The sequence below is a fragment of the Antennarius striatus genome, chromosome 12 (assembly GCF_040054535.1).
Source record: "Antennarius striatus isolate MH-2024 chromosome 12, ASM4005453v1, whole genome shotgun sequence".
NCBI lineage: Eukaryota > Metazoa > Chordata > Actinopteri > Lophiiformes > Antennariidae > Antennarius > Antennarius striatus.
The window spans coordinates 6,238,638-6,254,501 of NC_090787.1; the positions used below are offsets into that span (position 1 = coordinate 6,238,638).

Here is a 15,864-nt window from a genome sequence, read left to right on the forward strand (position 1 = left end):
TACATACAGGATCAATAAATAATGAACTGAAACTTGTATACAAGCTAGATATACATTTGACTTGGTTGAAATGTGACTTACCAAGTTTCTCTTGACAAAGAATGGGCACGGTGGTGTCTGGTCTGCTGAGGCCAATGGCGTTCTCTGCCCTCACTCTGAAGCGGTATGTCTTTCCTTCCTCCAGGCCAGTCACATGACTCTCAGGGATACTGACAATCTTCCATTCATCCCACTCCCTCTCTCCCTCTTCCTGATACTCAACCAGGAAACCTGTGATCTCACTTCCTCCATTACGGTCAGGCCAGTTCCAGACCAACCAGACCTCTGTCTTGTCCACGTCAGAATGGTGCAGGTCTTTGGGGGGACCAGGAGGGACTGGAAGGATGGAAAAAGACATAGCTGGAACTGCTGGCTTGACAATTAAAAATTCAAATGTGGAGTATTCTTATCCGCAGTAGGTCTGTTTTCGGGCTAACCACGGTTTTTGAGGGAACGTTCACAGATCATTTTGAAAAAACAGCTGCAGTAATGTGAAAGTAATTTTACCAAGTAGCAAAACCAGCTACGTGTCTAGAACAGCCTTTCAGGACAGCCTTATAGAGTTTGATGCGCTGATACTCACACAGTGGGTTCATTGCCTTGATGGCCTTCGGGGTCTCCACATATTCACTGCGGCCGTATTGATTCTCAGCAGCGACTCTGAATGAGTAGGATGTGCCTTCCATGAGGTGCTTCAGCATCATGCTACGTTTCTTTGATGTGGAGCACACGGGGACCCACTGAGTGGATGCCGTGTCCTTCTTCTCTACAACAAAGTTTGTAATACGAGTACCACCATTGTCCTCGGGGTCCTTCCAGGACAGGTAGGCGGAGTCACTCCTAACATCAGACACCCGTAGGTGCTGGATCGGACCAGGCTTGTCTGAAAAAAACAAAACAAAACATGAAGAACATGGAAAACATTTGGTTTGCCATCTCTGATACAAAATGTATCTGATAATATAAAGCACGTTTCACTCATCTGAGCTAAAACTACTTGTCCCAGTCTTACCAAAGACCAGAACGGTACATGTGGCTGTCTTGGATCCGACTGGGTTCTCCACAGTCAGGGTATAGTCTCCACAGTCACCACGGTTACAAAACCTCATCTCCAGCTTGGTGCCTGTCTGGTTGGTCTCAATGTCAGCCCTGGTGGGCACCTCCGCTTCATTCTTCTTCCAGGTGACGGTGGGGAACGGGACACCTTTGATGGTGGCCATCAGAGTGATGTGAGTGCCAGCCATTGCCTTCACCTCTCGAGTCATTGCAGCATCCAGAATCAGCTCTGGGAGCTCTGAGGGGGTGTAGAAGAAGGACATCAGTGCACTTCCCCATCACACCAACAAAACCGTTTCAGACACCCCTGGCCAGCTGAAGCAACACCTCACCAAGTCTTTCCTGTACTCTGATCGGCTCCTTGAGGTACGCCGGCTCAGACTCTCCGGCGGCGTTCACAGCGATGACTCTGAAGCGATACAGAGCACCATCATCCAGGTTGATCACCTTAAACTTGGTCTCCTGGCAGGAGTCTGGGGTCTGATTCACCTGAGGACAGCAGAAGGACAAGAGGTTGTGTTACTGAACTCAAAAACAGGGTTGTATATTACATGCTAAGCTAATTTTAGCTGGGATGTTCAGCTTCCTCACCTTACTCCACTCCTCTGCCCCAGCCTTCTGGAACTCCAACAAGTACCCATATATCTTTCCTCTGCCGGTGTCAGCTGGTGGCTCCCAGGACAGAGTCACTGACTCCTTGGTGAAATCGATGACTTGCAAATTCACCGGTGGACCAGGTTTCACTGCAAACAACATGCAGGAAATGAAGCAGCAAGCGGACACCCAGACACACTGAAAGCTGTTGCAGGAAGTGACCGTACCAATGGGGTCTTTAGCAAACACAGGTTTGGACGGGGGGCTCGGGTCTCCAGCTCCAACCTCATTCTCAGCGCTGACTCTGAACTCGTACTCGCAGCCCTTCAGCAGCTCGGTCACCCAGTACTCCACCTTCGGATGGATCCTCTCCGTGTTGCAGCGAACCCACCTGGAAGCAGAGTCATCAACATCTGGTCCGTTTACGCTGAGACCGGCTTCCACATCCACGTGTAACTGATAAGGACCTGAGGTCAGTTGCTCTGTGACCAGTTCATGTCAACACTGACTTCACTAAATTATTTTCATTAGGTGTCATTAAGCCAAGATATTAATAATGATAAAAAATTAAAAAAGACATCAGGAAATAACTTTGGATCACATTTTCTGATCACCGAGACACTAAGTGAGAATTACTGCTGCTTCTGTTTATCAAACCATATTTCTGTTGACATTTCATAATAAGTAAGTTAGAACTCAAAGCCATCCCCAAAGAATATACTGTAAGTAAGAACAATAATGATAAACAAACCCTCTACAATTACATGAAACCAGTAAACCAGCTGAACCCTAACTAACTCAGTTTGAACATCTATTGGCGCTACATGGACTTCACATGCTAACCACGTGTAACTCAATGCTAACCAGTTAGCATTGAGTTAGCATGTTGCAACCTGTTATGAGCCTCCAGCCCATATTTAAGACCTGGAGTCAGAGGAACCAGACCGTGTTCCGTTGGCAGGAGTCTGCTACCTGTTGGCCATGGTCTCTTTCCTCTCCACAATGTAGCCAGTGATTGGCTTCCCTCCATCAGTAGGCGGCTCCCAGCTGATGAGGGCGGAGTCATGGTAGACCTCCTTCACCGTGGGCTGTTTGGGAGCATCGGGCACCTCTGTTGAACAGGAAGTGAGCAGACACTGAGTCAGGCTGCTGTTAGCTCACCGCGGACAAGACAGGGTCACCTGAAGGTGTGCTAGAACTTACTAAAGATGTCTCTGGCCTTGGTCTCTGCTGACAGCAGGGGGTCACTGATGCCATAGATGTTCTGAGCCATGATCCTGATGATGTACTCACGACCCTCGATCAGTTTGGGCACCTGAAGGGAGACAACGGGAGTCAGAAACCGGGTCTTTCTGGTGGTCTGCTGTAAAATGTCAGTGGTGACATCCCTACCCTGCAGGTGGTTCGGGTGCAGGACGAAGTGACGGGCATCCATAGGTCTCTGTTGGTGTCTCTCTTCTCGATGATGTAGTTGGAGACAGCGCAGCCCCCGTCATCCAGGGGAGGGTTCCAGGAGATCACCATATAGTTCCTGTAGACCTCGTTGAAAACCACAGGGCCCTCTGGAGGCTGGGGGCGGTCTGACGGGGGAAGGACATGAACAGGTCACCGGTCTCGTTTAGCAACTACCGTCGGCTAAAACATTAACCAACCAGAGTCACCATAGTAACCACAGTACCTACAGATGTAAACATTAACCAACCAAATCAAATGATCGCAACCATTAAGACGTGTTTTAGAGCCCAGCATGTGAACCAAACCTTTAATGTTCTATATAGATTTATATATACTGTATTCTCTGCTCGGCACACACCTACACACACACATACCTATTCAGACACACCTCTACACACATATACCTATACACACACACACACACACAGAGACACACACACGATTGGACCAGAAAACCTCTCTGATTGGTCAGCGGCCTTTGCAAGCCCCCTGACTCACCGACCACGGTGATGGTGCAGGTGCCGGTGCGGGCCCCGGCGGGGTTCTCCACCCGGACCCCGTACAGGCCGCTGTGCTCCCTCCTGGCCTTGCTGATGGTCAGGCTCAAGTGGCGAGTGGTGCTGTGGCTGCTGACGTCCTCGTCCGCCTTCAGCTCCTCCTCGTCCTTGGTCCAGGTGACCGACGGCACCGGCTTGCCCCCGTAACGCCCTGACACGGTGCAGCTGTCTCCAACCTTCACCATGACCCTGTCTCTGAGGTCCAGGTCCAGCGTGGGAGGCTCTGAGGGGACAGGGGGGGACACAGGTGTATCGTGAGGCTGCAGGGTGGCTCGTCTGGACGGCTACCGGCGGACGGATACAGTGATTGGTTCACACATGGAGGAGGTCGTGGTGTCTCTCACCGAACTCGTCTTTGCACTGGACAGGTTTGGTGGCAAACGATGGCTTTCCCTGTCCCACCTGGTTGACGGCAGAGACCCTGAACTCGTGACTGGAGCCGTCCTTCAGCCCCGTCAGAGTGAACTTCCTGTCCATTAACTTGTCCTCTCCACCCACGCGTGAGAAGTTGTCCCTGCCAATCATGCGGGACTCGAGGACATACCCGGTTACCTCGGCACCGCCGTCATACTTGGGTGGTCTCCAGGCAACAGAGATGGAGTCTTTGGTGATGGCAGTGACAATCAAGTCCTCTGGGCGCTCTGGGACAGCTGGGGAGACACCAATGTGTTCAGATGTTAGTACTTAACCACAGGACCCCACCTTTATCTGGTGTGAGGGTCTGAACCAGACTCTGGATGAACTGAAAACATGAGCAAAATCATCCCTTTATCTCTATTATGTCTTTAAACAACCATTTAGGAACAAATCAGAAGAAATGAACTCTTAGATATGAGTTTATAATGACCTTCCTGATCCCTTCTTTAAGGCACAGGTGGGACCTGGAGGATGTAATCAGTAGTAACAGACCCCTGCAGACCTTCATACAGATACAGTGGTGACTCACAGATGGGGTCCTTGATGAGGACCATCTTGTCGGTTTCGATGAATGGCCCCATCCCGATGATATTCTCAGCTGCAATCCTGAAGAAGTAGCCCTTTCCATCGAGGAGTCCCTGAACCACTGCGTTGTTCCTGGTCACTGTGTAGGACACCGACGTCCAGCCCATGCGGTCCGACTCCCTCTTCTCGATGATGTAGTTGGTGATGGCTGAGCCGCCGTCATCCTCAGGGGAGTACCAGGTTAGCTTGCAGGAGTCACTGGTCAGATTCTCACCAGCAAAAGGCAGGCCAACCGGTCCAGGAACATCTGGAGGGAAGAGACAGGAAGTCAGAGACCAGTGTGGACTCATTAACTTCCTGTTCTCTTAAAAACGGAACAGGTTCCTCACCCAAGACCTCGACAATGACAGCCTTCTTGCGTTCGCCCCCTTCGTTCTTTGCGCTCAGTGTGTAGATGCCCTGGTGTTGGCGTCTACAGTTCTTGATGACCAGGGAGTTGGAGATGCCCGTTGTCTCCACCACAGCCTCTTTTGGGACCTCACTGTCGTCTCGACACCAGCTAATCTGGGGGGCAGGTTTACCAGACACATAGGCGATGATCCGGATGGTCCCACCGGCATGGACCACAATCTTCTCCTTCACCGAAGCATCCAGGTCCATCTCAGGAGGAACTAGAAGAGATGGTTGGTGTTGGGCAATCAGGACAGACAAATAAGTCCCACATGTGGACCCAGTCCCTACTTGTTCTGTCTTTGACCTCGATCAGCTCCGACACCAGACCCGGGTCCCCCACTCCAGCAGCGTTCACAGCACGGACCCTGAAGCGGTATAGTCTGCCTTCTTTCAGACCGGCCACCACAAACTTGGTTCCTCTGACCTCGGTGTCCTTTGCCTGCAGAAATGCCAGAAGAACGTGGTTGAGGGACTTCAAATGATGTCATTTTATAGATGCATGGGGGGTCAGAGTTCAAGCTCTGTGAATTTCTCAATCAAATTAAATCTGTAGGTGAGAAATTAATTCAGGTTCGGCCTCAGACAGAAGCAGACAGCTTCTGGTTCCCCGTCCATCATTTTTCATGGGGGGGTTGTGATCAAATCAATCACCCAAACATTTTCGTTTGAAGCATAGAGTGATGGAATCTATAATCAATAGATGACCCCTATATAAACCAACCACAGACCGGAGCAGGAAGACCAGCTGAAGGTCCAGGCTCAGTGCCCCACCTGTGATGTCCAGGACATCTACAGGGATCAGCACCCACAAGGTACCTGGACCTGATGGCGTCTGGCCAAGCTCTACACTGGTGGTCCTCGGTTCAACAGGTTCAGAGCCCATGGACTCAACAAACTCAACACCGCCCTCTAGGGGATCTGATGTTCATGACAGAAAAGGTCAGACTGACTCCACCCTGACTCCTGACGCCACATGGGCTCCAGTCCCACGGTGACTCGACCATCATCTGTCAGATCCCGGGGTGGTGACTTGGACTACAGAGGTGGGGTGGACCCTGTCCAGGTTTGGCTGTGTTCCTGTCTGTGATTGGTCGAGCACCATTACTGGATGGAGGTGATTAACAGTGACTCGGATGGTTGTCCCCGTGACAACAAGGCACTGATTCAGGTTTTATTCCCAGTGAGATTGGCTGAGGAGGAGTGTTCTAGTCCTGGACTGACCCCCACCGGATGAGGTCGTACCTTCTCCCAGCCCGTCTCACTGTTCTAGTCCTGGACTGACCCCCACCGGATGAGGTCGTACCTTCTCCCAGTCCGTCTCACTGTTCTAGTCCTGGACTGACCCCCACCGGATGAGGTCGTACCTTCTCCCAGCCCGTCTCACTGTTCTAGTCCTGGACTGACCCCCACCGGATGAGGTCGTACCTTCTCCCAGCTCGTCTCACTGTTCTAGTCCTTGACTGACCCCCACCGGATGAGGTCGTACCTTCTCCCAGCCCGTCTCACTGTTCTAGTCCTTGACTGACCCCCACCGGATGAGGTTGTACCTTCTCCCAGCCCGTCTCACTGTTCTAGTCCTTGACTGACCCCCACCTGATGAGGTCGTACCTTCTCCCAGCCCGTCTCACTCTCCACTTCTTTCTCCTCCTCGGCGTCGGTCAGCAGGAGCTTCCTCTGAGCTTTCTTCTCCTCCTCTTCCTTGTTGACCTCCTTGAACTCCACGATGTAGCCTGTGACCTTTGACCCTCCATCGACGAGGGGAGGGATCCATTCCAGCTCCACGGTTGACCTGGTCCAGTCCGTCACCTTTGGAGTGGGGGGGCCTGGAGGCTCTGATGATCAAACACAGAAATGTTCATGTTTTCTATCTCAGCAACGAAGGAGATCTTTAAGGACCACCCGTCGCCCTGAATGGGGGGCCTTAACTCCTTCCTTCCTTTGTTCCTTCCTTAACTTCTTCCTTCCTTTGTTCCTTTCCTCCTTCCTTCTTTTATTCCTTCCCTCCTTCCTTAACTCCTTCCTTCCTTCCTTCCTTCCTTCCTTCCTTCCTTCCTTCCTTCCTTCCTTGTCTCCTGACATTAATAACGTGACGTTCTTCTTCATACTTGATTTCACAGATTTTATTTATTCTTCCTGTTCCTGAAGAAGGGCGTGTCTTGGCCCCACCTGCTCTGATTGTTCTGATCTGCTGCCGTTCTACCATTCAGGATAGACATGATGCAGGTCTTACTGATGGGGTCTCTGCAGAGGATGGGGTCAGACGGCACGCTGGGCAGACCGCAGCCGGCGGCGTTGACGGCGATCACCCTGAACTGGTAACTGGCGCCCTCTAGCAGGCCGCTCACGTCCCAGTTGTTGCCCAGCGGTAGAGCCCGGATGGGGTCGCGGCTCACGCGGCTCCAGCGCCGGGAGGTGGTCTCCTTCTTCTCGATGAAGTAGCCAGTGATGGGCGAGCCCCCGTCGTACTTAGGTTCCTCCCAGTTGACCGTCATGGACTCCAGACACACCTCAGTGACCGTCGGCTTCTCACATTGACCAGGGACCGCTGCAGGGGGAGGGACCAACAACCAACCAATCAACTGCAGGAAGTCAGGACTCCACGGGGGGGTCTGAAGGACCCCCCCAAAGGGGCTTCATTTACATCAGTGGTGCCCAACCCCCCCCCCCCCCATTTGGTATCGGGCCGCACAGAGTTAAAAAATGATTTACATTACTTCAGTTTTCTTTATTTCGGAGTCGGAAAGATGTTTCATTTTGAAAAGTGACGTCTGTCATGCTTGACCGATCTCGGTCACGTGACAGGTTACCCCTAAACCGGCCAACACCGGTCCAGTGTACTGGATTAAAATCAAGGCAGATTATCCTGAGATCGCCCAAAAAGTATCGCAAACCCTGTTTCCATTTCCAAACTCCTGTCCTTGCAAAGCGGCATTTGTTTGTTTGTTTATTGTCTGTTGATGTCTGCATTTCACATAAAACTACTGCAGATGATTTATTATTAGACTATAGCTGTCCTGGCGTCATTAACGATTATAGAGCAAATGAAGGCCGGTCTGTGAAATATTGTCTTAGATGAAACCGGTCCATGGCGCAAAAAAGGTTGGGGACCACTGATTCACATGACCTCATCATTATTAGACAGACAGTCAGTCAGTCAGTCAGTCAGTCAGACAGACAGACAGACAGTCAGTCAGACAGTCAGACAGTCAGTCAGACAGACAGACTCACTGAACAGGTTCCTGGCCTTCATGGGCTCGCTGACCAGTGGCGGTCCGACTCCGAACTTGTTCTGGGCCATGACCCTGAACTCGTACTCGTGGTTCTCCGTCAGGCGGGTCACCACGTAGCTGCACTCCTTGGGGTCGTTGGAGACGTGGACCCAGGACTTCCTGTTGTCTTCTCGCTTCTCCACCACGTAATTGGTGATCTTGGTGCCGCCGTCATCGGTGGGTGGGTTCCACGTCAGGCCAATCCTTTCTGCAAACACCTCAGTGAACTTGATGGGTCCAATGGGTGGGCCAGGAGGTCCTGTCAGGGAGGGAGAGGGGAGTCATCACGTAGCACTGACATGTCTCCAGTAATACCCAGACATCAAAGCTGTCCTTCAGATCAGGTTGGTCAACACTTGTCTGTGTGTGCGCACGCTGGTGCACGCTGGTGCACCGCGGAGCCACACAAGTGCTCACACACACTCACAGCTAACAACAGTTTGGAATGATCGATTGACCTAAGTTTCATGTTTCTGGAAGTGGGAGGAAGCCGGAGAACCCAGAGAGAACCCACAGACACTGGGAGCACATGCAAACTCCACACGGAGCCGGAGTCAAACCCGGAACCGCCTTGCTGTAAGACAACAGCGCCACCCACTGGCCACCGTGCCGTCTCTGTTATGACTTTATTGTGTTCTATCAACACAAGGTGTTATCGTTCTATCAAACAATAATCGATTGATAATGGTCTTCAAGTTACTTTGGAATGTTACCAAACCATTTTCTGATTTCTAGCTGACAACTTTCGCTTTTACTGACACGTCATCGATATTAGCTAGCTAACAAATAAAGCTTATAAATTAGCTCGCTAATCGGGGTAGAAATGCTATGAAGCTAAATGTGTTTTAACCCTGTCTGTAGCTCGCTAACCCTGTTAAAGAACCAGGAAACTGGACTAGAACCAGCCCAGCAGTTTAAATACGAGGCTCATACATACGTACAGAAACACGTTCTCCTCTACGAGGATGGAAACACATCAGACGTGACGTCAAGTCTGACAGTTATTACATGCAAACTGCTAGCTTCAAGAATGAGACAGCACAGATGTAGGAACTCTATGAGCCTTAATCAGGTTACATCCCTTCATCGTGTGTTTGAATCGGGTACACATATTATCATGGTGACAAGTCACCGCTACTCGTATACTGTTCAGCAACCAACTAGCTCGTTGTGTGATGTTGGTCATTGGGGGTTGGGCTTGGTGACAGTCGTTGGGGGTGGGGCTTGATGACATTGGGGGTGGGGCTTGACACGACTCACCTAGCACAGACAGTTTGAGGGTCTTGGTGACGCTGCCCAGGCTGTTGCTGGCCGTCAGACTGTAGAGGGCGCTGTCATGCCTGCTGGCCTGCTGGATCAAGAGAGTGCACTTGTCATGGGTCACCAGTTTGTTGATATGCTGGTCGTACTGGACAGCTGTCTTGTCTTCAGGTGTTGCCACGCCCGCTTTGTGCCAGGTGAGCGTGGGGAAGGGACAGCCGCCGACCTTGGCCACGATGCTGAGGTCGCAGCCCTCCTCCCCCTCCATGGCCTCACGGAGCTCGATGGTGGGGGCGCCTGCAGAAAGAGCGCAATCCGTTTGAGCTAGGAGCAACTCAGCAAGGTCTCTGATTGGCTGACGAGCCGTCACTCACATGTCTGGTCCTTGATGATCAGGGGTCCAGCAGTGGCAGAGGGTCGGCTGGGCCCGGCAGCATTCACTGCTTTGACCCGGAACTCGTATTCGCCCCCCTGTGGACACCGACAGTCACCAATGAGAACCAGGAACCCTCCCAGAGGGGTCAGGGGACAGGAAGTACACAACACAAGAGGGGTCAGGGGACAGGAAATAAACAACACCAGAGGGGTCGGGGGAGAGGAAGTATACAAAACCAGAGGGGTCAGGGGACAGGAAGTGGGGCGGCAGTGGCTCAGCGGCAGAGCAGACGTCTTAAGACTGGACATCGCCCAGCCATCGGCAGTTCGATTCCTGCTCCCGCCAGACATCCTGGGAGTGTGAGCTGACGGTGGGAGGTGTCAGCTCACCTCCCGGCCACTGCCGAGGCGCCCTTGAGTAAGGCGCCGTCCCCCCTACAAGCTGCTCATTTGAGTCGCACCCCGAAGTCGCGACCCATCACCCCGCCTCCCCTGTACTGCTGTACTAATTACATCCCTACAGGCCCCTAGTGTGTTGTGTCTTTCAAGGGCCTGTATATAACATTGTGTGCTGTGATTAACACATATATAGTATATACATGTGTGTACATGAAGAGTGAAAAGATAATTTCCCCACTGAGGGATCAATACAGTAAATTTAATCTTTAATCTTAATCTTAAGTAAACAACACCAGATGGGTCAGGGCAAGGAAGTACACAAAACCAGAGGGGTAAGGGGACAGGAAGTAAACAACACCAGAGGGGTCAGGGGACAGGAAGTACATAACACAAGAGGGGTCAGGGGACAGGAAGTACACAGCACAAGAGGGGTCAGAGGACAAAAGTAAACAACACCAGAGGGTTCAGGGGACAGGAAGTACACAAAACCAGAGGGGTCAGGGGACAGGAAATAAACAACACCAGAGGGGTCAGAGGACAGGAAGTACACAACACAAGAGGGGTCAGGGGACAGGAAGTACCCACCACTGTGGACTGTATGTCACTCAGCAGAGGTTATCAGGTCTGGGTATCAGGTGTGGTGGCTATGGGGTGTGGGTGGGTATTGGGTGTGGCTATCAGCTGTGGGTGGGAACATGCTGGGGGTATAGCCTGACCTCCTTCAGGTCCTCCACCACGAAGCTGAGCTCCTCCACGTCTCGTTTGTTGCACTGTTTCCAGGTCTCCTTCTCCTTGCCGCTGGTGTCCCAGCTCAGGCGCTCGATGATGTAGTGCTTCACTGGAGCGCCGCCATCATTCTTGGGAGGCTCCCAGCTCAAGGTCACAGTGTCCTTGGTCACCAGGTTGACCTTCACTTTGGTCGGAGGGTCAGGTGGATCTGAGGAAGAGGATGAAGGTGATCAGCAATGGAGGGTTGGACAGCGTGGACGCAGCAGGCAGGCTGGACTCACAGATGGGGTCTCTGGCCCGCGCCGGGTCGCTGGTGATGGTGAACGGACCAAATCCCAATCTGTTCTCTGCCCGGACCCTGAACAGGTAGTCCTGGCCTTCCAGCAGGCCCGGCACCACGTAGGCCTGGCTGGCACAGGCTGGGTTCACCTGAGGACAAACAACCCCCCAGCGGTTAACCCCCCAGGCCGGATGAAATTCATCACCATCCAATGAACATGCTGTAGTCACACGTGTAGGAACCGGAATGCTGGAGAACTGAAGGTCCAACTACGTGTAGGAACTAGAACTGAATGTCTAACTACGTGTAGGAACTAGAACTAACTACGTGTAGGAACTAGAACTGAAGGTCTAACTACGTGTAGGAACTAGAACTTACTTTGGTCCAAGCGCTGTCGGTGAGACTTTTCTTCTCGATGAAGTAGCTCTTGATTCGTTCTCCTCCATCATTATCAGGGAGCTTCCAGATCAGCCTCATGGTGGAGCGCGTGATGTCAGTCACCCTCAGCTCCTTTGGAGGTCCAGGGACGTCTGCAATGGGACGACACCACGGTTAGAAATCCACCGACAGCCTCAGATGTCTGTGGGTGTGTCTGTGCTGCTGGAGGTCTGTGCTGCTGGAGGTTTGTGCTGCCAGAGGTCTGTGCTGCTGGAGGTCTGTGCTCACCAAGGACATTGACTCGAACGTTGACGCGTTTCTGTCCAGACTTGTTTTTCGCTGTGATGGTGTAACGTCCAGAGTGTGTCCTCAGGCTGACTGGGATGGACACAACAGACGTGGTGTCAGTGGACTCCACCTGAGGAGGAGGAGGAGGAAGAAGAAACATCCTTTATTATTCACCATGGGTAAATGATTTTTTGGACTCTAGTTTGTGTATCAGACACACACACACACACACACACACACACACACACACACACACACACACACACACACACACACACACACACACACACACACACACACACACCTCAGAGTCCACAGGCAGTGTGTGCAGCTTGTCCTTCTTGTGGGTCTTGGCTTTGCCATCGAAGTCCCAGGTGACCTTGGGGGCGGGTCGACCAGTGATGGTGGCAGGGATTCTGATTGGATCTCCAGCACGGATGTAGAGCAGGTCTTCCACCAATATGTCAATGCTGATGGAAGGTCCCACTGTGGGTCAGAAGTGTTGGTGGTGAGATGAGAGCAACACACACACACACACACACACACACACTGTGAGACTGGCACGTACGCTGAACGTCCTCCACCAGAACCTCGCCGGTGCGTGGGCTGGGGTCTGACTCGCCGATGTCATTGACGGCGATGACCCTGAAGCGGTGGCGCTTCAGCTCGCGCAGGCTGGGCACGGTGAACTCGGTGGTGGGGTGTAAGGTGTCGGGGTCGTTCACCCTCATCCACTCCGACTTGCCCTCGTCCAGGATCTGGATGATGTAGCCCTTGATGGGACTTCCTCCGTCGCTCTCGGGCGGCGTCCAGGCCAGCGTGACGCTGTACTTGGTTTTGTCGGCCACCACTGGAGCAGCCGGCATGCTGGGAGGAGCTGCAGCGGATAGGAAACGGTTAAGGCACTCCAAGGTCAATCATCACCTGAAGGACAGGAGCTCCTGCTGCCTTCTACTCACTGAGGGCGTCGTCAGCAAAGGCCGAGTTGGAGGGTCCACTGAAGGGTCCGGTGCCGGCGGAGTTACAGGCTGCTACCCTGAACTCATACTCAGTTCCCTCGATCAGACGAGTCACCTAGAGGTACAAACCGACTAGTCAGGTCCTTCTCAAACTGCAGGACGTCTAAACGAGCTGTTCTTCCTTCAACCAGCCAGCAGTGCTCCAGAAGCCAATGAAATCCAGACCCCTGCTGTTCATACACTGATTTAAGCTGTGGACTAGGGACACCCCCCACTCACCTGGTACTCCCATCCTTTCATGCCCCTCTTGGAAACCGGCACCTTGTTGACTCTGGCCCAGTAGTCGGTGCCCTTTTCTCTCTTCTCCAGCCAGTAGCCAATGATCCTGGAGCCACCAGTGTCTCTGGGAGGCTCCCAGGTGAGCGTCATGGAGATTTTGGAGTACTCTGTGATTTTTGGGTTCTCTGGTGGTCCAGGGAGGCCTAATGGATCTATGATCTGGACTTCCTTTGATAAACAAGGGTCAGATCTTCCATAGCGATTCTCAGCTCGGACCCGGAACAAGTAGGATTTGTTGGTCTCCAGGTTCCACACCTGCAGGAGAGGGAGGCAATGCCACAGACCAATCACAAAAGGTTTAAAGGCATGAGCAGGGAGACTGTCCTGGACCGGACCTGGCCCCAGAGATTCACAGCCCCTCCGGATTGGTGGAGATCATTAGTATTCGTATTTCTTATTGCAGTCCTGAGGTCCCGAGAGTCTACAAAAACACTCGTACCCTTGGCAAAACAGCAATTACAATGTGAAATATTGGTTATTAAAGGTCCTGCTATAGCAGTGATTCTCCTCAAAAAGCGGCAAGAATACCCAAGAAGTTCTCAGCTACGCTGCTCAGAGGGACTTCTCATGATGCACCGAGCTTCTTTCCTATTCTCCCTCTTTTCCTCAGAGTCAGTCAGTCATCTTCAGATTACCACCGCTGTATCCGCCGTAGCGGGTCACGTGGAGCCGGAGCCTATCTCGGCGGCATAGGGCACGAGGCGGGGGACACTCCGGGCACGACACCAGTGCACCACGGAGCCGCTTGCAAGGTTTTGTGTGGAAATGTATCCATTAAAATACATCCACCTAAGAAGTGATAGCACAATAAATTTGCACTGTGACTGCAGCAGGTCATGTTTTTGAGAGTACATCATCTAAAGGTAGCTATCTTGCTTGTACATACTGTACCTGAAAGTCCTCATGCTCATATAATACATATATTGATATCTAGAGTCTATATATATCTTCCTCAGAGTCATGTCTCTCAATAACTGGACGCTGTGCTTGATTATCCCACCGGTTACCGTGGAAACAGTCTATCACTGGGACACCCACTAACATTACCCAATATTTATATAATTTTCAATTATTAAGATCATGTTGTTCGTTAGCTGTTATTAAGTGTTCTGTAGATATTCATTAGGTGTTCATTAGGTGTTCATTAGAGTTTGATGTCCAGGCTATAAAATCTGTCTCATCAATGCACCTTTAACCGTTAGTATTGCCAATCAGAACATACCCCATACTTCCTGTCGATGATGCTGTTGTTGACCTCCTCCCATTGAGGCTGAGGGACTTCCTGCCCCTCCTCCTGCTCTGCTTCCTTGGTTTTCACCTCCATCTTCTCTACAACATAGTTTGTCAGCTCGCTGCCACCGTTATCAAGTGGAGCATCCCAGTGGAGGTAGCAGGCCTCCGCCTTAATGTTGGACACCCCCACATTCCTGGGTGGGAGTGGTCGGTCTGAGGGGAAGACTAGTTTAGTACACGTTCTCCACCACTCCTTCATGTCCTGGTTCTCTTATTGGGTTGTGCCCCAACTCACCCAGCACCAGGACAGAAATGGTGTGCTTTGCTGAGCCCATGTTGTTGGAGGCAGACACGGTGTAGCTGCCGCCGTCCTTCCTGTTGGCTGCTGGGATGGACAGTTTGGTCTTGCAGTTCATCCTACCCGTCACCTCCGTCTCCATCAGCAGGGCTTCAGTAGGCTTGGCTATCACCACGTCGTCCTTGGACCACTCAATCTTTGGTATGGGAAGACCAAGAACATCGGCAGGGATCTCAATGGACTCGCCCTTCCTGACGCTGATGGAGTCCCCCTTGAAGTGCTTCAGCATGTGGACCTCAGGAGCCACTGGGATGAAAGTAACCAAACACAATCAGCACACGACCCAAAACAACATCCATAATGGGTTGTTGCTCAGAATGTCTTTAACCTAACAAGAAACTGGGTTTCCACGTACACGGATGTCCACTGCTAACGGAAATGCTTCAGGTGTGCTGAAGCAAAGCTTCTATTATCGGTGAATGTGAACTCGCTCACATGAGGTGCACATCACCAGGGCCCCTGTGAGACAAGTCAGGTCTGCCAACCCTCCTTACCAATGGATAAGGCAACTCTGATGTTAATGTTTACAGGGGTGTAGAACCTGGCCTGTGGGTTTGACAGACCGTTCTCAGCGCCCCGGTTCTCAGCGCCCCAGCTTACCTTCATCATCCTGAATGACAACGGTGAGTGGAATAGATGGCTCGCTGTCTCCGATCAGGTTAACACACTTGATCCTGAACTCGTACATCCAGGCGTCTTCCAGGCCCTGGACGGTCATGGTCAGGTCTGGACAAGGTTCCGTGTTGCAGGGCTCAAAGGCCTGCTGGTCCTGCCTTTTCTTCTCTACTAAGTAGCCAATCACAGGGCTGCCCCCGTCATTACGTGGTGGCTTCCAGGTCAGTGTGAGAGAGTCTTTTGTGCGCTCGGTGTAACGGAACTTCTCTGGGTATGATGGTGGACC

General features: G+C 51.9%; 1 protein-coding gene across 11 annotated transcripts in view; it reads right to left on the reverse strand.

Moving 5' to 3' along the window:
• LOC137604872 (titin-like) overlaps positions 1-15,864 on the reverse strand; it is a 199,834-nt gene that overhangs the window by 59,848 nt on the left and 124,122 nt on the right. For all 11 annotated transcript variants that reach the window (XM_068329062.1, XM_068329063.1, XM_068329064.1 and 8 more), the window contains 30 exons: positions 15,564-15,863; positions 14,901-15,209; positions 14,595-14,818; positions 13,313-13,627; positions 13,034-13,148; positions 12,643-12,951; positions 12,379-12,560; positions 12,075-12,204; positions 11,787-11,938; positions 11,410-11,557; positions 11,116-11,336; positions 10,000-10,096; positions 9,626-9,922; positions 8,325-8,624; positions 7,327-7,641; positions 6,705-6,928; positions 5,385-5,535; positions 5,033-5,314; positions 4,648-4,950; positions 4,046-4,351; positions 3,643-3,924; positions 3,082-3,269; positions 2,893-3,004; positions 2,662-2,800; positions 1,917-2,080; positions 1,687-1,838; positions 1,428-1,584; positions 1,052-1,333; positions 623-922; positions 82-375 (listed from right to left, as the gene is read on the reverse strand). In XM_068329062.1, coding sequence (XP_068185163.1) covers positions 82-375; positions 623-922; positions 1,052-1,333; positions 1,428-1,584; positions 1,687-1,838; positions 1,917-2,080; positions 2,662-2,800; positions 2,893-3,004; positions 3,082-3,269; positions 3,643-3,924; positions 4,046-4,351; positions 4,648-4,950; positions 5,033-5,314; positions 5,385-5,535; positions 6,705-6,928; positions 7,327-7,641; positions 8,325-8,624; positions 9,626-9,922; positions 10,000-10,096; positions 11,116-11,336; positions 11,410-11,557; positions 11,787-11,938; positions 12,075-12,204; positions 12,379-12,560; positions 12,643-12,951; positions 13,034-13,148; positions 13,313-13,627; positions 14,595-14,818; positions 14,901-15,209; positions 15,564-15,863 — 6,750 coding nt within the window. The remainder of the gene's footprint in view (positions 1-81; positions 376-622; positions 923-1,051; positions 1,334-1,427; positions 1,585-1,686; positions 1,839-1,916; positions 2,081-2,661; positions 2,801-2,892; positions 3,005-3,081; positions 3,270-3,642; positions 3,925-4,045; positions 4,352-4,647; positions 4,951-5,032; positions 5,315-5,384; positions 5,536-6,704; positions 6,929-7,326; positions 7,642-8,324; positions 8,625-9,625; positions 9,923-9,999; positions 10,097-11,115; positions 11,337-11,409; positions 11,558-11,786; positions 11,939-12,074; positions 12,205-12,378; positions 12,561-12,642; positions 12,952-13,033; positions 13,149-13,312; positions 13,628-14,594; positions 14,819-14,900; positions 15,210-15,563; position 15,864) is intronic.